This window comes from Hemiscyllium ocellatum, chromosome 13 (genome assembly GCF_020745735.1).
Source record: "Hemiscyllium ocellatum isolate sHemOce1 chromosome 13, sHemOce1.pat.X.cur, whole genome shotgun sequence".
In the NCBI taxonomy this organism is placed as follows: Eukaryota; Metazoa; Chordata; class Chondrichthyes; order Orectolobiformes; family Hemiscylliidae; genus Hemiscyllium; species Hemiscyllium ocellatum.
This window is the reverse complement of record NC_083413.1, coordinates 75,879,504-75,906,370: the sequence shown is the minus strand read 5'-3', so window position 1 is coordinate 75,906,370 and position 26,867 is coordinate 75,879,504. Positions and strand designations below refer to the sequence as shown.

General features: G+C 43.1%; 1 protein-coding gene across 1 annotated transcript in view; it reads right to left on the bottom strand.

Moving 5' to 3' along the window:
• crocc2 (ciliary rootlet coiled-coil, rootletin family member 2) overlaps positions 1-26,867 on the bottom strand; it is a 292,849-nt gene that overhangs the window by 164,258 nt on the left and 101,724 nt on the right. The window contains exons 9-12 of the mRNA XM_060833953.1: positions 25,619-25,846; positions 16,532-16,628; positions 9,794-9,892; positions 8,817-9,068 (exon numbers count right to left, since the gene is read on the bottom strand). Of these exons, the coding sequence (XP_060689936.1) occupies positions 8,817-9,068; positions 9,794-9,892; positions 16,532-16,628; positions 25,619-25,846 (676 nt within the window). The remainder of the gene's footprint in view (positions 1-8,816; positions 9,069-9,793; positions 9,893-16,531; positions 16,629-25,618; positions 25,847-26,867) is intronic.

The window sequence follows — 26,867 nt, the reverse complement described above, 5'->3', positions numbered from 1 at the left end:
TGTCTGAACAGCTCTTGGCCCTCCACAACACAGACCACAACAGTTGGAGGCAACAACTCCCCATCACTTTCTCAAGGACAGTTAGGGATGGGCAATAAATCCCCAGTCACAACATCTACATTCCATGAATAAATAATAATTTTAAAAAGTACCAAATCTAAGAATCTCTGATTAGACATTGCAAAGAGACCTTTATTCTCTATTGGTTTTAATCTTGCTCGCCTGGTGGAAATTGGGAAGCTGGGCAGTGAAAATGGAACAGCTTGGTTATCTGCTGCGATGGTGGCCTTTCTTCATATCAACTGGTTATGGTTGCAGCTTAAATTGATGAAAATTGGACTTGGTTTATGTGTTGGGGACCACAACACATAGAGAGTCTGAGTAGAGAAGTTGCACTCCTGTCAGAACATAGGACAGTACAGCACAGTACTGGCCCTTCAGCCCTCGATGTTGTGCTGACTTTTTATCCTGGTCTAAGATCAAACTAATCTACATTTTACTATCATCCATGTGCCTATCCAAAAGTCGCTTAAATGTCCCTAATGTGTCTGACTTTACTACCACCGCTGGCAGTGCATTCCACACATCCACCACTCCCTGTGTAAAGAACCTACCTCAGACAACTCCCCTAAACCTTCTTCCAGTCACCTTAAAATTATGTCCCCTTTTGATAGACATTTCTGCCCTGCGAAAAAGTCTCTGATGATCCAACCTATCTGTGCCTCTAATCATCTTGTACATCTCTATCATGTCACCTTTCACCCTTCTATGCTCAATTAAGAAATGCCCTAGCTCCCTCAAACTTTCTTCATAAGACATACCCTCCAGTCCAGGCAGCATCCTGGTAAACCTCCTCTGCACCCTCTCTAAAGCTTCCACATCCTTCCTATAACAAGGTGACCAGAACTGATCACAATATTCCAAGTCTGGTCTGACCAGGGCTCTACAGAGCTGCAGCATAACCTCACATCTCTTCAACTCAATCCCCCTGCTAATGAAAGCCAACACACAATACACCTTCTTAATAACCCTACCAACTTGGGTGGCAACTTTGAGAGATCTATAGACATGGACCCCAAGATCCCTCTGTCCCTCTACACTGCCAAATTTGCATTCAAATTCGACTTTCCAAAATGAATCATTTCATACTTTTCCAGTTTGAATTCCAACTGCCACTTATCAGCCCAGTTCTACATCCTGTCAGTGGTTCCTTGCAATCTATAACAGCCCTCCACACTATCCACAACTACACCAATCTTCATGTCATCGACAAATGTACGAACTCACCCTTTCACTTCCTCATCCAAATCATTTATAAAAAGCACAAAGAGCAGAGGTCCCAGAACAGTTCCCTGCGGAACACCACAGGTCACTGAGCTCCAGATTGAATATTCTCCATCTACTACCACCCTCTGTATTCTATGGGCCCGCCAATTTTGTATCCAGACAGCCAGATTTCCCTGTATCCCATGCCTCCTTACTTACTGAAAGAGCTTACCACAGGGAACCTTATCAAATGCCCCCTAAATTTAATGTATACTACAACTACTGCTCTCCCTTCATCAATGTGTTTTGTCACATCCTCAAAGAATTCAACAAGGTTATGAGGCATGACCTGCCCCCTCACAAAGCTATGCTGACTAGCTTTAATCAAAATGTGCTTTTCCAATCCTCTCTAATAATTTGCCCACCACAGATGTAAGACTGACTGGTCTGTTATTCTCAGGATTATCCATATTCCCTTTCTTGAACAAAGGAATAACATTTGCCACCCTCCAATCATCTAGCACTACTCTAGTGGACAGTGAGGATGCAAAGATCATCGCCAAAGGCGCAGCAATCTCTTCCCTCACTTCCTTTAGTAACCTTGGGTATATCCCATCTGGTCCAGGAGACTTATCTATCCTTACATTTTTCAAAATTTTCAGCACATCTTCCTTTTTAACATCAACCTGTTTGAACGTTTCAATCTGGTTCACCCTGTCCTCACAAATGAAAAGATCCCTCTCAGTAGTGAATACTGAAGCAAAGTCTTCATTAAGGACCTCCAACTTAGGGCACAAGTTCCCTCCACTCTCGTTGATTAGCCCTACCCTCACTATGGCCATCCTGTTGTTCCTCACATAAGTGTAGAATGCTTTAGGATTTTATTTTATCCTACCCACTAAAGATTTTCATGCCCCCGTCTAGCTCTCCTCAGTCCATTTTACAGTTCCTTCCTGGCTACTTTGTAAACCTCTGGAGCCCTGTCTGATCCTTGCCTCCTCAACCTTAAGTAAGCTTCCCTCTTCCTCTTGACTAATTTTCTACATCCCTTGTCACCCAAGGTTCCTTCACCCTACCATCCCTTCCTTGCCTCATCAGGACAAACCTATCCAGCACTGTCAGCAAATGCTCCCTAAACAACCTCCACATTTCAGTCGTGCATTTTCCTGAGAACATCGATTCCCAATTTAGGCACCCTGGTGGCAGCCTGATAGCATTGTAATTCCCCCTTCCCCAGTTAAATACTTTCCCATACTGTCTGCTCTGATCCCTCTCCATGACTTAGTAAAGGTCAAGGAATTGTGATCACTATCATCACAATGCTCTCCCACCAAGAGATCTGACCCTGGCTAGTTTGTTGCCAAGCACAAATTCAAAATGGCCTCCTCTCTAGTCAGCTTAGCTACATATTGTATCAGGAACCCTTCCTGGACAAATCTGACAAAGATTGTTGCTTCCAAACAATTTGCACTAAGGAGGTTCCAATCAATATTAGAGAAGTTAAAGTCACACATGGCTTTACTTCTGCATCTTTCCAAAATCTTCCTCCCAATCCGCCCCTCTGTGTCTCTGTTTCTACTGGAGAATCTGTAGAAAACTCCCAATAAAGTGACTGTTCCTTTCCTGTTTCTGACTTCTACCCATACTGACTGTTGACAAACCCACCTCAACGACCTCCATTTCTGCAGCTGTGATACTATCTCTAAATAGCAATGCCACTCCCCCACCTCTTTTACCTCCCTCCCTAATCCTTTTGAAACATCTAATCCCTGGAACCATCCAACAACCATTCCTGCCCCTGTGATATCCATGTCTCCGTAATGTCTACAACATCATAGTTCCAAGTACTGATCCCTGCTCTAAGTTCGTCACACTAATTCCTGATACTTCATGCGTTAAAATAGACACACTTCGACACATCACACTGACTGCAGCTTTGCCCTATCAACTGTCTATCCTTCCTCACAGACTGTCTGCACGCTGTATATGGATGTTCACTAGCTACCCTGTCCTCCGATCCATAGTTCCAGTTCCCACCCTGCTGCCAAACTAGTTTAAAGCCTCCCAAAGAGCTCCAGAAAAACCTCCCACCCTGGATATTGGTGCCCCTCCAGTTTAGGTGCAACCCCTCCTCCTTGTGCAGGTCCCACCTTCCCCAGAAGATATCCCAGTGATCCACATATCTGAAGCCCTCCCTGCTACAACAGCCCTGCAGCCATGTGTTCAGCTGCACTCACTCTCTGTTCCTAGCCTCACTAGCACATGGCACCGGTAGCATTCCTGAGATTACTACTCTGCTCGTCCTGCCTTTTAGCTTGCAACCTAACTCCCTATATTCTCTTTTCAGGCCCTCATCATTTTTCCTAGCTCTGTCACCGATGTATACCACAACTTCTGGCTGCTCTCCTGCCCCCCTAAGAATCCTGTAGACACAATCCGAGAATCTCTGACGTGGCACCCGGGAGGCAACATACCATCCTGGAGTTTTGTTTGGGACCACAGAATCTCCTGTCTGATCCTCTCACCATTGAATCTCCTATCACTATTGCTCTCCTATTCTCCCCACTTCCCTTCTGAGCCACTGAGCCAGGCTCAGTGCTAGAGACATGGCCACTGTGGCTTTTCCCAGGTAGGTCCCCATTCCCCCCACTAGGTAAAAACAAGGGCTGCAGATGCTGGAAACCAGATTCTAGAATAGAGTGGTGCTGGAAAAGCAAAGCAGTTCAGGCAGCATCCGGGGAGCAGGAAAATCAATGTTTCGGGCAAAAGCCCTTCATCAGGAATAGAGGGCCTGATGAAGGGCTTTTGCCCGAAACGTCAATTTTCCTGCTCCTCAGATGCTGCCTGAACTGCTGTGCTTTACCAGCACCCCCCACAACAGTATCCTTACTGTTGAAGGTGACAGCCACAGGGGGCTCCCTGCACTGTCAGCCTATTCACTTTCCTTCTCCTGATAGTCACCAAGCTACCATTATCCTGTAACTTGGATGTGACTTCCTCTCTATCACCCCCTCAGCCTCCCAACTGATCTAAAGTTCATCCAGCTCCAGCTCCAGTTCCCTGTGAGGACCAAACAGTCCATGGACTTCCATGTCTTGAACATTCCTGATTTGGATTTGAATTGTTTTATTGTTGTTGTCACATGTGTCGCAATGCAGTGAAAAGTGATGTTTTGCATCCTATACAGGCAGATCGCACCATACAACGTGCTTCAGGGTAGCAGGACAGAGTGCAGTGTTACAACTGCAAAGAAGGGGCAGAGAGAGAGAGATCAACATTAACACTTAAGAGCTCTGTTCAAAAGTCTGATAGCAGTGGGGAAGAAGCTGTTTTTGAATCTGTTCATACAAGTTTTCAACTCTTTATATCCTCTGCCCAACAGAGAAGATGGAAAAGAGTATAACTGAGATGAGAGGAGTCTTTGATTATGTTGGTTGCTTTCCCAAGGTAGCGGGAAGTATAGATAGAGTCAATGGATGGGAGGCTGGTTTACATCATGGACTAGGCTTTTCTCACAACTCTCTGTAATTTCTTGTGGTCTTGGGAAGAGCAGTTGCCATACCATGCTGTGATGCACTCAGAAAAGGTGTTGCAAGAGCATCTTTGGTTTCTGAGGGTTAAAGTGTCGCAACCCTATCCTAGACCTTCCTTCTGTGAGACCTTTCTGAAACCCCTTGCATGGAATTTATCTGGCAGCCTTCAGATCTCCTGCCAGCAGCTTCTTGGTGTCCTCTGGGCATCAAGTCAACTGGTGGCCTTTACATGAAGTCTCCCAGTAATGCAATGCACAGTTTCCTGCTGCCTTTGTCCACCAAGGAATCAACTCATTGTTGGAAATCCATGGCAGTTTAAAACTGGCTCCTTTGTAACCAATTCTGTATTTTCCATGGAACAGATCTGTGAGAGATTTTGTCTTGGGGTGTTTGATAGGAGTTGTTGACGGGCATCACCCTTTATTTAACTTCTGCAGTTCCTGGCCAGGGAGTGTTGTATGGGAATTTGTTAATTTTTGCTACAACTCACTGGGGAATTCTCATCACTGGTCATGCACCCAGAGAGAATGAGAAACCTGATTTTCTGAACTGAGAGCTGTGCTAATTTCTGAGCACTTGGACTGTGTCAGACTCTGGCAATAGTATCAATCGCCCTTCGAAACCCATAATCTCTCCCACCGAGAAGGCCAAGGGCAGAAGACAAATGGGAATAGCAGTACCATCAAGTTCCCATTGAAGGTGCACGCCACCCTGACTAGGAATTGTATTGTCATTCTTCCATGTTGGCTGGATCAAAACCTTACACTCCCTAACCGCAATCTGCATGTCCTCATTCCCCAAAGACCACCATAGCTCAAGGTGGTTGTTCACCATCTCCTTCAAGAGAAACTACAGATGAGCAATAGATGCTGGCTGGCCAGTGATGCCCATATCTCATGAATGAGTGAATGAACAAAGATATAAAGTAAAATCTGTGAGAGATAGTGTGTTGCAGATCACTCAAAAAGTGACGTCATACACTCTTAATACATGTTGTGGTCTAGAGAGGGACAGAGAGTGATTGTAGAGTTGCCATCTTTTCTCCATCTCGTGGCTGACCAGGAATCTCTCCCGCTGTTACTGCTCAACACTGGGAATGATTTGCAAGTTGATACTGTTGGGTTGCATTATGAACACACCTGCGTTGGCCCAGCAAATCCTCGGATGGAACTCAAACACACCAAACTTCAGGCTCAGTTAGCGATGCTGATCACTCAAAGCAAAACCCTTAATAACTGTGAGGGGGTCCCTTCACAATTTTCGATTTTGTTTTGTTCCAACAAATGCAGCATACAATCCCTCTGGGCTGTTGTTTATTAAATATATAAAGAGCGCAGCCGTGATCAAAGCAGCCAGTCCAATAACTCGTTCCCCTGTGTGACAAGGGCTGACAGGTAAAGGCTAATTGCAGTGGCCCGAGACTTATTATACTGCTGGGCTAGATTTCAAGGCAATTGAGGAAATCATTCAACTTTTAGGTTAACCCTTCCACTACTCCAGCTGAAAGATCAATGCCAGACAGCTTTTTTTTTAATCTGCTGTTTCAGTTTGTGATGTGAAGCTATTGCATCGGATTTCAGAAGCGGGATTAGAATAGATGCCTGAATTACTTATTAGTGTACGGGTTCAGAATGCACTACAGCTTTAGGACTCCACCACAAAACACTGCTGCGAACTTTGATACCGGAAAGCAGTCACTGTGTGAAGCAGTTTCCCATGAGTACAGTTGAAGCCAGCGATTTGTAGAGGTCTCTTTGTATAACTTCAGCTTATTGCTTCCAAATATCAGAGGAATTGTGAAAACATTTCGTTTAACTGGTGCTGTAGCCTCATTGACCTAGCTCTGACCAATATTGATGCCATATGGAGATATCTGGCAATTGATCTATTTCTACCCTCCATCAACTTTAAAAGCCAAATTTCTGACTCCGTGTTAAAATCTTGATGCTTTGGATGTTTGGTCTGAGTAAATGATCCCAGGAATGTTGCAAAAGGTATTTTCCACGGAGGGCAGTGTTGTGAATGCTCCCTTCATACAATTGACACAAACAGATCCTAACTGATTGCTCTCCGTCTCTGGATCAGCAGCGTGGTGGTTAAAACCAGAATCCCAACCATGATTCTGACTAAACATTTACTACCTCAGCTCAAGGGTAAGGAGTAACCAGGGACATGCCAGTTTATCACTTGGTCACTCGTTTGCAATCTTATTTGATTCTTTCTGTTTTGAATTTGTTTTCCTTTAGCTGCAGGAAGGAGGAAAACACATAGATTAATCTGCTGCATGACCTCTATCAATGATTCTCCAGTTGTGCATCCACGAAGATGATTTGGGGTAGCTCTCTCAACAGGACCTCTGCTCTATGGGGGAAAAGCTCCTTGGGGCCTGCTTGATGCTGAAGTAAAGTCTTACTCAACAATGGCAGTTAAAGGGTAACATCAGACTGTACAGATATTGGACTGAATATGTGTCACACTGAATTCATGCATGATCAACCACTAAATGCCAGCAAAATACTTTCCCAGCACTATAATCCTGCTCAGCTATTTCTAAATTCAAACCACTCTGCAGAATGAACCATCCAATCAGTTAAGCCATTTTCACCTCATTAAATGCAATTGAGTAGACAACCGAAAACACTTCCCCTCCACCCCTCTTAGACTGAAGTTCACAGAATTATTGTGTAATATATGTTTTTATTCTCGCTTCTTATTTTTAAAAAAATGATAAACAAGGCGGTTGCACCAGTGAAAAGGTTTCCTGGCCTTCACATCTTTGTGACCACAGCTATTTACGTTTGCCTTTGAACTTCGGTGAACAAAATAACAGGTGGGAAGCTGGGAGCAAACTAAAATCTGAACAGTTTATGGATGACAGAACCCACTGCAAAGCTACAATTCTTCTTCCAGCCGTACCAACAGTGTTGGCAATAAACTGTATTAACTATTTACAATCAGTTCCTGCCCCAGTATCTTGCAGAAAGAACTACAGTGTTCCAACAGTTACCGGCAAAATTCAGGTCTCCTCCCAAATGTCACATCATATTTTTCTTTGGTGTCAAGTTAAGGTAAGAAATGTAAGGACAATTTGAACATTTTCCAGTGTCAGACCTTCAACAGCGACATCAAGCACTCTTAGGCGAGGTTCTGCATGTTTTAGATATGATTTAGATTAGATTAGATTAGATTAGACTTACAGTGTGGAAACAGGCCCTTCTGCCCAACAAGTCCACACCGACCCGCCGAAGCGCAACCCACCCATTCCCCTACATTTACCCCTTTACCTAACACTACGGGCAATTTAGCATGGCCAATTCACCTGACCTGCACATCTTTGGACTGTGGGAGGAAACTGGAGCACTCGGAGGAAACCCACGCAGACACGGGGAGAATGTGCAAACTCCACACAGTCAGTCGCCTGAGTCGGGATACAAAAGGATATAAAAGGATACAATTGTAAGAGTGCTGAATCGAGTCTCTGGACAATCAACTGAGTGATAGGGCAATATGCAGCTAAATACAGCTTGGAACATGTTAGGATCTAGGAGAAGAGCTGGAACGTTTAAAAAAATTATTGACTGAAAGAAATTATACCTCCAGATTTGGGGTTTTAAACAAAAGCCCAGACAAAAGTTAAACAAAGCAAGTACTCCTAATTTAACACAACAGGTTATAAATAGTCTTTAAAGCCAGACATCTCAATAGGATAGACCAAACTTTTATTTCCAAAAAGAAATCCTATGTGCTTTGAAGGAGGTTGAGACTTCCTTCACATCTCCTGAGACCAAACCAAGGTGTGCCACAGCCATCAGATATTCACTTTGATTCTCCTCAGTGTTCCTGCTTTTCTCTGAGGCATGAGCTTTCTCTGAGTCATTCCACCAACATCCATCTAAGCTTCCTACCATCCCCTTAAGCACCTCACTCCCATAAACTCCTCAGATCAGCATGGACCTCACTCACCATTGCTCTCCTCTGAAGGCTGTGTAACACTAAGTGGTCTTCCTTTCTGCTTACCTGTACCTGGAGCTGTCGTCTCTGCAGGGCTGATTGGACAGCAGACAATGTGGCATCACCAAAAGATGGTGACATGCTGCGCAGCGGTGACTGCGAACGAGTTGGTGACCTGTGCCTGCGAGGGGGAGGGGTGCTAAGCACCGGAGACCGTGAAAGGAGAGGTGAGCCAAGCCTTCCGGTACCCACCTCAGCTCCCTCAGCTGCCCCTCCCAGAGAGAGAAAACCTGTAGATTCTGTATCAGCAGCAGTGACCTGAGAGGAAGAGACAGAACAATCAGCGTCTCAGCATCTAGACTTTCTGACAATGCTTACTGGGCTTACTGCTCACCAGATGAGTGTTGAGAATGCTTTGTGAGTCTAATGTCCAGTCTTCTCCCCACATCCACAATGACACAGCCCCATATTACTGGGTCAGGGGTCAATACAGTTCAAGAAAGCTTTCAACATGGTCTCCACCACAATCAGGAAGCTGCAGGGGCTGGGTCCAGCATGAGGATGAGTGACAAACCCATTTAAGGACTGATTGGGGTTTGAGGTGGTGGGGGGTATGTGTGCAGAGGTACAGAGGCAAAATATAGAAGCCTCTGCAAACTTTAAATGAGACAGATTATCTAAACTCCTTTCGTTCTCCATATACCACCTACCCTAAACTCATTGAATCTCCTTTCAGCAGCCCATTCGCAATCTATCTTACCTATGGACTGTACACTGCACAGTGTCTGTGTTGGGTGGGGATGGGGGTGAGTTCTTTATAAGTACTGCCAGTTTCACAAGGAATATTCATTGATTCTCGTGTCTCCAATATTCAACCCTGATCTGATTCGTTCGATGAGCAGATTTGTTCTCCCAAATCCCCCTTCGATTCTCATACAGTTGGTAACTAGTTTGATTTCAGCCACGCATTTCTGCAGCATACCTTTCAAAGACTGATGAACAGATCCCCTTCAATCATTGACCCCTGCGTTTTTTGTTTGTACCTGAGCAATGCTGCACAAGGTTTGATGTAAGGATTCGATTTCAGTTCTTAGAGCTTCATTCGACAAGGTTTCACTTGTAATTTCCGTCTTGCCCGATTCCTGTGATCATCAGAATTTGGCAGAATTAGCAACTCACAGGCAAAACAGAAAGCCTCTGAAACACTGGAGTGTGGTAAATGCAACCTCTCCCAGATGTTAATTAAAACCTCCTTGATGAGGGCCGACGAGCAACCACATCAGATCACAAGGACTGGGGAGAATTTCAACAACACGGGTATTGCATTGAGCACATGGAGAAACCACCTGTGTTACAGTAACACAAGGCTCTCAGCCCAGCGGCTTTGCTCAGCTCATGAAAGGAAACTTAAAAATATCTGGGAAATATTTGAAAGAGTAGCATTAACTTCAAAGTGGGGACACAAGAAGGAAAAAAAGACGCCTCAAGATTTCCACTCCCCGCCCCCTCCACTGCCAAAACATGCCATCTCGGATTAGAAGGGCATTTTCAAGGGAGCCAGCAACTCTCACTGCTCAAATGATTTACTTTAGCATGTTATTTCACCGAGGAGGGCTTCAATATATCAGAGGTATAATCATCGTGAGAATCTCTTCCCTGTGACAGATGTGTCTAAGACCAGAGGGCATAGGTTTAAGGTGAGGAGCAAGTGATTTAGAGGAGATCTGGGAAATCCCAGCGGGTGGTAGAAATATGCAATGTGCTGCCTGACGGAGTGGTGGAAGCAGAATAGCAACATTTAAGAACCACCTGAATGAGTACTTAAAATGTCAGGGCATAATAGGCAATGGACAAAGTGCAGGTAAATGGAATTAGCGTAATTGGATGTTTATTGGTCAGCATAGACGTGATGGGCCGAAGGGTCTGTTTCTATGCTGTATGATTCTATGACTCTATAATATCAAACTCAGTCCAAGCCTCAATACTCAACCACCACACATTAAACTCTCGAGCACAGTTGTTACACGAAATGATCAGAAGTTGGAATCACATCTGATTTATTTTATCTAGATGGACTGGCCTGGGCTTTTCTCTTTCAGGCGGGTAGCTGAAGTTAGGCAAATTCTCAGCTTCATGTCCTACCTCAGCAGAGAGTGCTCCTGAAGACAGGGTCCGAGGCTGCAGGTGCAAGTTGCAGCTAGGCCGGTCAATCTAGGAGAGGTCATGCTACTCCAGCTGGTCATCCCTCATGCCCCAGATGCCAGCCTTTGCCCCTTACATACCCACCCACCATTGCTCTTCATCAAGGGGAAGTTGGTGGCCTAGTGGTATTATCGCTAGACTGTTAATCTCAAGTTCTTAATATTCGCGGACGTGGGATCAAATCCTGTTGCAACAGATGGTGGAATTTGAATTCAATAAAAAAGAATCTAGAATTAAGAGTTTAATGATGACAATGGATCCATTGCGATTGTTGGGGGAAAAGAAACCCATCTGGTTCACTAATGTCCTTTAGGGAAGGAAACTGCCATCCTGACCTGGTTTGGCCTACATGTGACTCCAGACCCACATCAATGTGGTTGACTCTTAATGGCCTTCTGGGAAATCTGGGATGAGAATGAAATGTTGGCCCAAACAGCAACACCCTCATACCATGAATGAACGAAAAAAAATGCCTGTATGTCAGGTCATGCTCCTCCATCCATCACCCATGGCCCCTCATTGTCTTTACATCAGGTCGTGACCCTCGATCATGACCAGGCAAGCCCAATGTGTCAGGTTATGCAACTAAATCACTTCCACCACCACAATCCCCCCCATGTCCCTATACCTAGTACAGCTCAACTATGTCCATGAACTCACAATATACTGAACCCAATAACGATCATAGCAATTGTAAAAACCGCTTCTAAAAATAAACAGTCATTAATTCATTCATAATTTTCCACGATGTTAAAATAGTTATTTTAGAGTCATAGAGATTTACAGCACAGAAACAGGCCCTTCGGTCCAACTCATCCATGCCCCATGCCAATCACATGTCCTGTATAAGTCTCGACCCATTCGCCAGCATTTGGCCATAACCCTCCAAACCCTCCTATCCATATATCCATCCAGATGCCTTCTAAAAGGTGTAATTGTACCAGCCTCCACCACTTTCTCATTCCATACATGCACCACCCTCTCCGTGAAAATGTTGCCCATTAGGACCCTTTTATATCTTGCCCCTCTGACCTTAAACCTATGCCCTCTAGTTCTGGACACCCCACCTTGGGAAAAAAAACCTTTTTGATTTATCCTATCCATGCCCTTCATGATTTTATAAACCTCTATATGTTCACCCCTCAGCCTCTGACATTCCAGGGAAAAATAGCCCCAGCCTATTCAGCCTCTCCCTATCGCTCACACCCTCCGACCCTGGTAACATCCTCGTAAAGCTTTTCTGAACCCTTTCAAGTTCTACAACATCCTTCCTATAGAAGAGAGACCAGAATTGCATGCAATACTCCAAAAATAGCCAAATTAATGTCCTGTACAGCTACAACATGACCTCCCAACTCCTATACATATGTTCAGAACAATAAAGGAAAGCATACCAAATGCTTTCTTCACTATACTATCTACTTGCGACTCCACTTTCAAGGAACTATGAACCTGCACTCCAAGGTCTCTTTGTTCAGCAACACTCCATAGGATCTTACCATTAAGTGTATAAGTTCTGCCCAGATTTACCTTTCCAAAATGCAACGCCTCATGTTTATCTAAATTAAAATCCACTTTACTATAGGACATTATCAATCTTTCTGATCATTTAAAGCATCAACAGCAGAAACTGTAAGCACTTGTGTAATTAAACACTGTTGGGAGAAGCTCTTGTGGCACAGTGATAATGTCCCTATCTCTGAGATAGGAGTCACAGGTTCAACTTCCATCTGCCCCAGAGGTGTGTGATTACATCACTGAACAGGTTGTTTAGAAAATATCAAAACAATGAGAGCAAAGACCCATCACTGTCAATCAAGCAAGGCTCAGATGACTCAACCAACTAATTAATCTCTGAACCAGATGAGCCCAATTATTTCTGATATCGAGACTTTAAAAAAGTCTAGATGATTGAATTTTTTTCTTCCTCCGTAATATAATAATCTCTCCTCTAATATAAAGGAGAATTATGGAAGGAGGACATTTTTGTTAAAACCTTTTAATACACATTATATTGTGACTATGGAATTTATTTGCTCTAAACAGTGTATACTGGGTCACTGAGTTGTCCTAATTCAGCATGGACAAATGAGGGATCATGGTGGTCGAAGACAGGCATAGGTTGGCATTCAGGAATAAGGGAAGGAATAACCTGGTATGAGAGAGTTATGGTTATTAGGGCGGGTAGGTAATGTCCATCAATCACATTATCAATGAAAACATCATGAAGCTAGTGGACCTCACCACCCACTTCACCTTCAACAACATAATCTACAAACAAACCAACGGCACACCCATGGGATCTCCGCTATCAGGATTCATAGAAGTAGTAATGCAAAGGCTAGAACAAACAGCACTACCAATCATCAAACCAAACATCTGGTTCCGCTACGTAGATGACACCTTTGTCATCACAAAATGAAACAAGATATAAGAGACATTTAACATCATCAACAACACCCTCCAGGCATCAAGTTCACCAAGGAGGAAGAAACCGACAACAAACTCGCATTCCTGGACGTCAGAAAGAACGGACAATGAAGAACTACAAATGTGCGTATACAGAAAACCGACAAACACTGACCAAATACTTAACTACACCAGCAACCATCCCAACACACACAAACAAAGCTGTATCAGAACACTATTCCAACGAGCCACCACACACTGCAGCACAGATGAACTTCGGAAAACAGAGGAGAACCACCTATACAACGTATTCAAGAAGAACGGATACTCAAAAAATACAGTCCGCAGATTCATTAAGAACAAACCACGACAAGCAGACCAAACACAACCAGAAACCCTAACCACCTTACCATACATCAAAGAAGTTTCAGAAATGACAGCCAGACTACTAAAACCCCTCGGAGTATTGCACACAAACCCACCAACATTCTCAAACAAAAACTAACAAACTTAAAAGACCCAGTACAACCCATGGACAAAACCAACATCATCTACAAAATTCCATGCAAGGACTGCTACAAACACTACGTAGGACAAACAGGAAGAAAGTTAGCCACCAGGATACACGAACACCAGCTAGCCACAAAAAGACACGACCCTCTCTCCCTTGTAGCCCTACACATGGATGAAAAAAAACACCAATTCGACTGGGACAACACATCCATCCTGGGACAGGCTAAGCAAAGACATGCCAGAGAATTCCTAGAGACCTGGCACTCCAACCATTACGCCATAAACAAACACATAGATCTAGATACTATCTATCAACCCCTCAGAAAACGAATAGGAAATGACATTACCACAAACCCAGGAACCCCATCCAGGATAAACATATAAATAGAAAGCAGGAGATAACAGCTTCGCTTCACTTGGAGGTTGCCACTGATGATGTTACCTAGCCAGGTAATGAAAAGTCTGGATATCAAACCTACAGCTTAGCGAGCAAACCTACACCCTAAACCTCAACCTGAGCTACAAACCTTCACAAACCTTGCAATATACATCACAGATATTCCTCTACATCTATAAAACTTGTGTGCGTTTTGAGGTAAAGAGATGTGCTGTTGAAGCTTTTCATCTTTCACTAGCCAGAATAGAATTGCAGGAATCATTGTCCACTTTGGGATTTAGTATTTTTGTGATATTGTTCTGAAAACTGTAAAATTACAAGTCCTGACAGTGTGTATCACTTTTTCAGCAACAGACATTAGTTTTTTTGGATGTCTTACCCGAACTAACTGATTCAGTTATACTTTAACAGATTCTGAATGTTATACATTTTGCTAAATGTAAGATTCTTTTGAAAGCCATGTAATAAGAAGACATTAATTCTTTCTTCATGTCAGGAACCTTATTGCGCTTTCCATATTAATCTACGTGGAAGCATGTGGGATAAAATCAGGGTAGTAGTGGCTGAAAGGACAGACATCAGGATAGACATCTCTGAGAAATGGCAAACTCCCTGCTTAGAGATAGGAAACAGGCTGGCTTCCTACAAATCATCGATAGTCCCAAACCTGGCTGGGAACAAGTTCTCAATGGTTTCTGGCCTGTACCTTGGCCTACCTTGCCTGAATAACTCTGGGATAAAATTGAAACATTGGGGAATGATGCAGATAAATTTGTTGACTACTGTACATTTCATTGGATATTTTTTTCTCCTAACTTTAAATGGGAATGAAAATAAGAGTGCTGTTTAACTTAATATTCGAAAGCGAGCACTGCAGATGTTGGCGATTTGAGTCAAGAGTATGGTGCTGGAAAAGGCAGCATTCGAGGAGCAGGAGAATCGACATTTCAGGCAAAAGCTCTTCATCTCTAATGAGGCTGGGAGCCTTGGGGGTGGAGAGATAAATGGGAGGGGGTTGGGGCTGGGGGGAAGGTAGCTGAGAGTGCGATAAGTGGTGGAAGTGGGGGTGATGGTGATAGATCGGAGGGAGGGTGAAGTGGATAGGTGGGAAGGAAGATGGACAGGTAGGACAGGGCATGATGGCAGTGCTGAGTTGGAAGTTTGGAACTGGGATAAGGTGGGGGTAGGGGAAATGAGGAAACTGGTGAAATTCACATTGATGCCATGGGATTGGAGGGTCCCAAGGTGGAAGATGAGGCATTCTTCTTCCAGGCATCAGGTGGTTAGGGAATGGCGATGGAGCAGGACCAGAGCCTGCATGTCCTTGGTGGAGTGGGAGGGGGAGTTGAAGTGTTCGGCCACAGGGCGGTGAGGTTGATTGGTACAGGCCAACCATGGCATCAATGTGGATTACATCAGTTTCCTCATTCCCGCTCCCCCCACCTTATCCCAGTTCCAACCTTCCAACTTAGCACCACCCTCATGACCTGTACTACCTGTCCATCTTCCTTCCCATCTATCCGCTCCATCCTACCCTCCAACCTATCACCATTACCCCCACCTCCATCCACCTACTGCACTTTCAGGTACATTCCCCCAAGCCCCATCCCCCTCCCATTTATCTCCCCACCCCTGAGGCTCCCAGCCTCACTTTTGCCCATAACGTTGACTCTCCTGCTCCTCAGATGCTGCCTGACCTGCTGTGCTTTTCCAACACCACACTCTCGACTTTGACATAATAGTGCCCATTTGACACTGTCATCCATGGTTAGCATCAAAACAAATAAAGCACAGTAACCAATTGAAATATGGTTCATTCCTCGCATCTCCACAGGTTTCTCGTGATTGTCCACTTGATCATCTATTTGACCAGAAGTGGTTGAATAAGCTTTCAAACATGGAGTCACCATTCCAGAATACCAGCAGCTTACCAACCCTTACCATAAAGAGGCTCCCAGAAAAAGACTAAAGGATATCATTTTTCTACAAGCTATCATTTTTGCAACAAAAGTACTTTGGATTTGGAGTGAACTTGAATTTCCTCTGTTGGTAGCAATCACATAACATTGGTTTGCACATTAACGTTACCTTTTATAGTGAGTATTTTAATATTAATATCAATGCCCTACCATTTCTTGGAAAGGTGTGGTATAAGAGGATTTGAGCATCATGTTCAAAGACTAAATGGCCTATTGCTGTTCCAATCTTACAATGTACCTTTGTTACGAGCTTGCAAGCTATCCAGAAGATACACACTTACCAACTTCTCCACCGTTCGGTTGAGTGACACGATTGTTCTCTCCTTCTCAGCATTCTGCATCTTCAGCCTCTCCATGGCAACAGATAACTCCTGAATTCTAGGGTAAGATCACGCAACAGAAAGTGTTTCTTGAGTGTCAGATTATAATGCCTTGCTTCACAAGTTCGATGTACCTTTCCTAAATTGGATCTGTGAAGAAACCCCAAGTGGCTGCGTTAGGGATTGGACATTCCACTAATTTCATCATTTCCTTTACAGCTTTACTGGACGGTGGACATTCAGCCAATCATATCTGTGCCAGCTCTTTGAAACAGCTTTCTGATTACTCTCAAGGCACCTGTTCTTTCCCTAAAGATCTGCAACTCTTTCCACTTCAAGCGCTTATCCAGTTGCCTTTTGAAAGTTCCTATTGAATCTACTTCCAATACCCTTTTCAGGCAGCACATTCCCAACCAAAAACAACTCATTGCATTAAAGGAAATCTCTGGTCTTTTCCCACCTATTACCATAGAATCTATTTCCTGGGAAGCTCCTGTCAGCAGAAATCATTTCTCCTTTCTGCATTATCAAAACCATTTATAATAAACATCTCTATCAAATCTCCTTTTAACTTTCACTGCTATGAGCAGCTTCTCTAGTGCCTCCACGCAACTGCAGATGCTGGAAATCTGAAACAAAAACAGAAGTTGCTGGGAAACCTCAGCAGATCTGGCAGAATCTGTGGCGGGAAATCAGAGTTAACATTTCAGGCCCAGGGACCCTTCTTCAAACCATTCTAGATCACTTGCTCTGCACCTTTTCCAAGATCTTATAACCTTTGTTGACTGTGTTGGTTCATTTTTATATCTATTTCAAAAGTTGATACATAAATGCAAACTGTTGGGTGCAACAGATAAACACCTTTAGGCTTCTGGAATAAATTGAGATGCCGGCTTTCCAGAATCTTCCACAAGAGGGGGTTTTAATATCCGACTGGCTCAGTGAGGTCCTCTTGTGGTCTGGAAGCAAAGTACTACAGCAGTACAAATTCTGTTGGATAGTGGTGACATTCCTGAATAGAGTTGAATGGAATGAATAAGCACTGACAGGTTTTGGAGTAGAATTCCCAATCTCCTTCTGTTGGGGCTTTTTGTGTTCTGCACTAAAGGCATTGGTGAACATCAGCACATCATGCCATTGCGCAAAGTCCACCAAAGGATGTTTAGATGGATCAAGGAAGATTTTCTTCAATGCCCCATTCCAGAGTAACCTTTCTGGTCATGAAAGAACATCTCAAGGTCAACCTTCATGAATGTATGGAACTTATTTTAAAAATCAGTCCCTGCGAACTCTGTCATTTAAACAATAAAACATTTGCACCTACTCTCTGTCACTTTTTGTGGGCAGGCTGATTATCCTACTTCTTCAAATATTATGGACTTTGCCTCCATTTCTGATTCTTTCTGGGTATTCCATGTCCAAAGAATTCCCTGTCTACAATCAGAAAGTCTCCTACACTTTAATTTTGTCAATGACTTTAAATTTACACCTTCTGTTCCCAGCTTCATAGAACACTAGAAATAGAATTGTCTTGAAATTTATCAAATTTCTTTGCAATTTTGGAGGTTCCCATCAAAACTCACTGTAATATTGTCTCCTCATAGCCAAAGTCTCTGGTCTTTGGTGTCATGTAGCTGAACCTCTGCTTGACTTTCTCCATCATTTAAACATCGTCCTAAAACCAAGGTGCCCAAAACTGGATGAGGTGTAGTAGACATTTTTAAAAAGTATTTTACATGAACTTCTGTCAGATTAATGTTTCTCTTGAATGAAATGAAAATGAAATCTCTTAGATGGGAACCAGTGGGATTGCTAGATTGCTGGGGTCATGGCAATGTCACTGGGTGAGTAAATCAAGACACACAGGCCAATGCTTTGGGAACAGGAAGTTCAAATCCAACCATGGCAGATGGTGAAACTTGAATTCAGTTATTAGATTGGGAATATAAAGCTGGTCTAAATAATAGTGACCCCACCAATTTTCATTGATTTTGTAAAAATCCACCTGGCTCACAAATCACAGAATAATGGAATCACAGAATTGGTACAGCGCAGAAAAAAGCCACTTGGTCCATCTTTCCTGCGTTCGCTCCTTAAATGAGCATCATTATCTAGTCATAATCTCCGGTTTTGTCCCTAACCCTTATGTATTATTCTCTATCCAAATAACCTTCTAATGCCCTACTGAATGTCTCAATTGAAACTGCCTCCACCACATTCCCAGGCAGTACACTCCCTACGCTAGCTACTTGCTGAGTGAAAAACAGTTTTGCTTACTGCACTCTTGCTTCTTTTGCAGATCATAGAGTCCAACCAGTCCATGCCAAACATATTCCCAAACTAAACTAGTCCCACCTGCCTGCTCCTGGCCCATAGCCCTCCTAACCTTTCCTGTTCATGTATCTATCCAAATGTTGTAACTATACCCACCTCCACCACTTCCTCAGGAAGTTCATTCCATGTACAAATCATATGTTAATCTTTTCAATAGATTCTTCAAAAAACTCAATCAAGTTTGTAAGGCGTGATTTTCCTCACACAAAACCTAATCAATTTTTGCCTCTCTAAATGTCGATAAAACATGGACATTTATAATCACCTCCAACAATTTACCTACCACTCACAGGTCTCTCGTTCCCTGGTTTCCCTTTACAGCCTTTTTTAAATCAAGGTACAACATTAGCCACCTTCCAGCCATCCGGCACCTCATCCATAGTTATAGGTGATACAATTATTTCTGCAAGGGTCTCGCAATTGCCTCCCCTACTTCCCACAACGTTCTGGGATACAGTCAATCTCAGGTCACGGAGAGTTATCCACCTTTATATTCTCGAAGACTTCCCAAACTTCCTCTTCTGTGACGTGAAATGTTTCTAAAACAAAACTTTATTATTTGAAATCTACATCTTTTTGTCCTTGTTCCTTTTAAGAGCAGGAACAGTTTCTCTCTACCTACTCTATCCAGCCCATGATTTTGAAAACCTCAATTAAATATTCTCTTAGCCTTCTTCCTTTCAAGAAGAACTGTCCCATCTACTTCAATTTAACCTCATAACTGAAGTTCTTAATCCTTGGAACTATACCTGTAAATCACTACTGCTTTCTCCCCAATGTATTCACATCATACAATGTGGTGCACAGAACTGTACACAATACTCCAGCTAAGGTCTAACAAGTATCTTGTACAAGTCAACATTACCTCCTTGCTCTTATACTCGATGTTGTTATTGACAAAGCCAAGGATACTGTGTGCTTTAGTAATTGCTCTCTCAACCTGTCCCGCTGTCTTCAATATTCTGTATACATCTATAATCAGGTCCCCCTGCTCCTGCGCACTCTCCAATGTGTTCACATCTTTCATCACAGAATCATAGAATCCATACAGTGTGGAAACAGACAATTTGGCCCAACAAGTCCATACCAACCCTCTGATGAGTAACCCACCCAGACCCATTTGCCTATACTCTACATTTTCCCTGACTAATGCACCAAATCTACACTACTCCCTGGACACTATGCTGCACATCTTTGAATAGTGGGATGAAACCGGAGCACCCGGAGGAAACCCATAGAGTCGTGCCCAAAACTGTACACAGTACTCCAACTACTCATGACTTTTAGCAAAGGAAATCTGCGGTCTTTACCCAGTTTGACCTACATGTGACTCCAGGTGGACAGAAATATGGCTGAGTCTTAACTGCCCTCTGAAATGATCCAATGTGCCATTCAATTCCAGGGCACTTAGAGATGAACAAAAATGCTGGCCTTGCTAATACTATCTACATCCCATGAAAAGCAAAGACAAATTAATTTAAGAATACAATGCACCTAGTTTACCTTCTACCAGGGATGGAAATCTGCCACCCCTACTTGGTCTGGCCTACATGTGACTGCAGACCTTCAAGCAATGTGGTTGATTTTCAACTGACCTTTGGACATTTAGGGATTAGCAATCAATACTGGCCTTTCCAGTGACATCCACGATCCCATGAATGAATAAGAAAATAAATTGATAAATGGTGTAATCATGGCAAATAAACTATTAAATTGTCTACAATGGTCAGATATTGCGCAGGAATGGAATCAACCCAGGAAGGAGCTGAGGCAAAGATCGTCTTCTCAGTGAAAATTAGAAAATATTTGAGGCTTAGCGAGGCACAAGGCTATGAGGGAGAAAATTAAGCAAGTGTGATTAGTTTTGGAATGCTCTATCAAAGAGACAACACAGATTCAAGAGACCAAATGGTCTGTTCTGGTACTGTGAATGTTCTAAATCCATGCAAATTGCTCAAAACAATATTCAGACTGAAGCTGGTTCATTTTAACAAAATAGCAATGGTGTCTACATCCTGGCCAGTATATGTTCAACCATACCAATTGAAAATCAAAATCCCATTCTTTTTTAAGACATCCTGGCTTAGTGTGATGATAGCATATCATCTATCCATTCTACACATCTCTCGGCATAACGTTAGTGGAATAAAAATGGAGAGAGATATAAAGTGGGGTCCTGGTACTTGAGCATCTATTTTCCCTGATTTCACAAAGACTCAAACTCTATGCCATTGAATTTGTTGGGTTTTTACCGAGGCACTTTTGTCGCTTCCTTGCTAGTTCTGTTTCACGGAGATAACAAGCTTTTCAACTCTCCCACCAGATGGGTTCATTTTGAACGATATGCTATTAATTACCGTTGATTCTGCAGCTGATTGAGTTACACAAGATTTGATAAGATCACATGTTGAGTTCTTCCAACATTGCTCACCTGTGGGCCAGTGAAATGCCTGAGGTGGACTGGAGCATAACTCAACAATAGGGTACCCAGATTCGATTACCGGTCTGCGTTGAATTAACTAATCTAAGGTAATACATTAATAGAATGGCAAAGCTGCCCTGGGTTCCTGCTTCAAATCAATATTCCCAGACCCCCCCAGAGGAGAAAATACATGTGCGTATGTCCCAGATTACTGTAGTCAGTCTGTCTTCACCAGAGGGGTAGATCTTGTCTTTGTGGAGCATGGTAAATCAAATAAAAGCCAATCAGCAGCTCCTTTAAAGTCAATAGAGACAAGAATCTGGAGCGATGTAAAATGGGCTGCTGATAATTACACGATCTACCCTTAAGAGTGGGCAAGAAATCACCTTTCTCTGCTGAGCACACTAAAGTTGAGGGACAGTCGGATTGACTTACTGTTGCACAGAACAGCTAGTTTCCACTCAGTTCCAATCCCCTATCCTTTCCTTGTAACCCTGTAAAGTTTACTTGACAAGAAACTATTTCAATTCCCTTTAAAAACTGTTATGGGTTTTGCATCAAATTTTCATGCCTTAACAACTCTCCAAAAAAACAGAAACTATCCTACCCTTTTGTTTGGGGGTGGGGGTGGTGGTGGTGATGGTCTTATTATTAAAGAAAAGTAATAAAAAAAGTTGGACAAAAAACTAGTTGTTCACAAATTTTAAAAGTAAATCCTGCATGATCTCATTCCTCATTATTCCTGTAACCTCAGTCTCTAACTCTGAAAAACCTATGTCTCTCATACATCTCTTGTGCCAATTACTCATACTTTCAGTTTTCTGGGTCCCCAGCTCTTGAATTCTCCTCTTGCTCCTTGAAGACCTTTCTTAAAACTTACTTCTTTGTCCTCATCACTCTACCTAATAATTTTTTCTCTTGCTCAGTGTCTGTCTTTGTTTGATTACACTCCTGTAAAATTCTTTCTGGTATTTTCCTATAATAGGTTACAAGTTACTTTTGTAGCTTCTATTTCTCGTTTTAGCAGACCTTGATGATGTCTGCTAAAATCACAACGTCACATTCCCCATTTAAACATAGAACATAGAACCTTACAGCGCAGTACAGGCCCTTCGGCCCTCGATGTTGTGTCGCCCTGTCATACTAATCTGAAGCCCATCCCACCTACACTATTCCATGTACATTCATACGCCTGTCCAATGACGACTTAAATGCACTTAAACTTGGCGAATCTATTACCATTGCAGGCAAAGCATTCCATACTCTTACTACTCTCTGAGTAAAGAAACTACCTCTGACATCTGTCTTATACCTATCTCCCCTCACTTTAAAGTTGTGTCCCCTCGTGTTTGCCGTCCCCATACTTAGAAAAAGGCTCTCCCTGCCCACTCTATCTAACCCTCTGATTATCTTGTGTGTCTCTATTAAGTCACCTCTCAACCTTCTTCTCTCTATCGAGAACAGCCTCAAGGACCTCAGCCTTTCCTCATAAGACATTCCTTCCATACCAGGCAACATCCTAGTAAATCTCCTCTGCACCCTTTCCAAAGTTTCCACATCCTTCTTACAATGCGGTGACCAGAACTGTACACAATACTCCAAGTGTGGCCGTACCAGAGCTTTGTAGAGCTGCAGCATAAACTTCCTGGTTCCGGAACTCAATCCCTCTATTAATAAAGGCCAAGACACTGTATGCCTTCTTAACAATCCTGTCAATCTGGGTGGCAACTTTCAGAGATCTGTGTACATGGATACCGAGATCTCTCTGTTCATCTGCACTCCCAATAATCTTACCATTAGCCCAGGGTAATCTTTGCATTCCGATTACTCCATCCAAAGTGTATCACCTCATACATGTCCACATTAAACTCCATTTGCCACCTCTTAGCCCAGCTCTGCATCCTATCTATGTCTCTCTGCAACCTACTACATCCTTCGTAACTAACCACAAGTCCAACGACCTTAGTGTCGTCCGCAAATTTACTAACCCACCCTTCTAAGCCCTCATCCAGGTCATTTATAAAAATTATGAACAGCAGTGGACCCAACACCGACACTTGCGGTACGCCGCTAGTAACTGGACACCAAGATGAACTTGTTCCATCAACTACAACCCTCTGTTTTCTTTCAGCAAGCCAATTACTGATCCAAACTGCTATGACTCCCATAATTCCATTCCTCCACATTTTGTATAATAACCTATTGTGGGGAACCTTATCGAACTCCTTGCTGAAATCCATATACACCACATCAACTGGTTTACTCTCATCTACCTGTTTGGTCACTTTGTCAAGAAACTCAATAAGATTCGTTAGACACAAACTACCCTTCACAAAACCATGCTGACTGTCCCTGATCAGATTAGTCTTTTCTTGATGATTATAAATCCTATCTCTTATAACCTTTTCCAACACTTTACTAACAACTGAAGTGAGACTCACTGGTCTGTAATTACCAGGGTTATCTCTACTCCCCTTTTTTATTTTGAAGACAATCAGCCTTATTCACCCCATACCTCACTGGATCACTTCAAAGTCTGATATGTCACACAGCTTGTCTGACATGCAACATTGGACAAGCAGAAAGTTCCTTTGGTTAAATCTTGGGAAGACCAACATCATTACCTTTGAACCACACCACAAACCTATTTCCATCCATCATTTCCATCTTCGGGCTGGTGTGGTGGCTCAATGGTTAGCACTGCTGCTGCACAGCCTGTGGGACCTGGGTTCAATCCCAACCTTAGGCAACTGTCTGTGTGGAGTTTGCATATTGTCTACATGGGTTTCCTCCCATGGTCCAAAGGTGTGCAGGTCAGGTGGATTGGCCATAGTGTCCAGGGATATATGGGTCAGCAATGGGAAATGCAGAGTTATAGAGATTGGGTCGGGGGTTGAGTCTGGGTGGGATATTGTTTGGAGTGGACTTGTTAGGCTGAATGACCTGTTTGCACAAAGTAGGGATTCTTTGGAAACTATTTTAAGCTTAGGAAGACTTTTAGAAATCTTGGTGTAGTGTTGTCCCCAAAATGCATTTCTGACCATACTTCTGTAATTCCTACTGCCAGCTTTAGTTTCCCCTTGCTATGACCCTCCCTTGGCCACCTACTGCTGAAACCCTGATCCATGCTTTTAATTTTACCTTAATACTCTACTGCTCATCAGGCAACTTTTCAATCTTTCACCCTACATAAACTTGGGCTCATCCAACGGTCTGCAGTTTTTATCTTAAATGGCTACAAATCTCATTCATCCACTGTGCTTATCAATGTTCATCAGTTTACCATCTGACAGTGTCTCAACTTCAAAATACTCAACTTTGATTTCAAATTGTTCCACTACCTTCCCATTCCATGCCTCTGTAATTTTCCCTGGTGCAGCAAGTCTCCACACTCTTCCCATTCTGGCTTGAGAATTCATGATTTTGAACTCTCCACCAGTGGTGGCCATGCTCTCAGTTACCTGGCCTGACAACCTCTTGGATTTCTTTCCTAAGCCTCTCCATCTCACTGCATATCGCACTCTCTCTCTTTCTCTCTGTCTTTGTCCTTTATGTTAGGCTGCTCCTTAAAAACTTCCATGAAGTTTTTGGTCATTATCCTCATAGCTCTTTCTGTGGGTCAGTAGCAAAAATGGTCAGACTGATACATTTGGCAAAACATCCAGGGTTGTGTAAGTTGATCTTGTTGTTTTGGTCCCATACTGGAGTGATATCTTGTGTACCAAGTCAAGGGACCTTCTACCCTGCTCTGTCCAGTCCCTCCCTGATTCCTTCAGGTGATCAAAGCTACTGCAAGAGTCCACACTGATCATGTCCCACATTAATTGGTACCCACTTCTAACATGATGCACCCCCCATTCCAGCCAGGAAGCAGTCCAGCTCTTTCTTGAAGACAGCATTTTCAGATGGTCAACCATTGAATATTAGCATGCAGCATATATCAGCATGATGCCCCAACCCTTCATCAGACATAGGTTCAGGGTAGCATCAGATATATTTGCTGCATGTTAATGTGCAATGAGGAACACAATACAAATATGTAAAGCTCTTAACCTTGAAATTCTCTCGCACAAAATAACCAAAGCCTGCAAATTATTAATCAGTTCATAGTCTGGACACTGAATTAATAGCCCTGATTATTTATAAGGTTGAAGAAGATGTTTGATATGAGACCTGGAGAGGCCATGTTAGTGCTCAAGGAGAATCCTTCAAAGGCTGGAATTGTGATGCATCATGCAGGTGATACATCGAAAGCTCTTGCCTACAATTGTATTGAGTGTTCTTTTACCCACCTTGCATGGAGCTCTGCTTTATCTGCATCACACTTGCTCTGCAGTTGAATCATCTCTTTGACCTTGTCACGGAGCTGTTGTTCAAGCCGCCCACTTTGTATCGCGTGCCTCTCAAGCGTCGAAGTGGCCCCCGCCCGAGATAGGTGCAGGTTGGAGTCCAGATTATAGCAGGCAGTCTGCAGGCGCCGAGACGTTCGGGTAACATCAGTCTTCATCTCCAGGAGGCTCCTGGTTGCAAAAGTGGGACAACAGACATACTCTGGATCATGGCAGGCTCATTACAGCATGAACACAATCAGTGTCAGTATTGGTCAAGATGTAGGAACAGAACCACAAACCCTGTCACTTCCTTTTCTCTCTTTCCCACCTGGCTCAGAAAGTTTAGCCATTGAACAACAAACATTGATGGGGGGGGTGGGGGGGGTTCAGATTATAAGGAATGATTATGTTCCATTTGCCATGTTCTCACTGGGAGAAAAATGGTTCAGGAGCATATGATTGCTGTTTTTAGAAAGATAAATGGACGAGGCAATGCATAATAATCTGTTTGAACAGCCAATCACATTGAACTAGAGAAAGTGATGGTAAATTCATAACTAATGTGCAGAGACAAAATTTTGTTGTGCAAGCAGCAAATTAGTAGAACGAATGAGTGCTCGATGGTGGAAGTATTTCTTATCGAAACACACAACAGATCCCAAGGCTCACCATCTCTGCCTTATGTCTTGGTTTGTTATAAACCTACAAATGATGATGATTGGTACAATACATCCACAACTCCCTGGTCACTGTACCATGAGACTACCAGGTTGGGAAAAGACAGCACAGTAGTTCAGTAGCAGTTCTTGTGAACACCATATGTCCCAAAGTGCACTCACCAATGAATTACTGTTGGAATAGTGACCATTCTATTTTAGGAAAACAGCAGCCAGTTTGTAGATGGTCAGTTCCAAACATAACCACATAATAATGACAACAGTCTGGTTTTCGTGACATTGATTGAGGGATCAATATTGACCAGTCACTCCCCGAAAGTTCATTAAAATCTATCACATCCATTTTAAGGGCCGTACAAGGCAACAGTTTAATAATTTACCTGAATCTTGACTTGTTGCGCCTGCTTTTTATGTTCAAGTCAAAAATAAAGGACCTCAGCTGAAACTCTCTGATCCGAAGACAAGAGTGTAACCAACTGACCCACAGGATGATCTTGTTTGCTTTGCTTTCAGTCTAGCAACTTCTGTGGTCC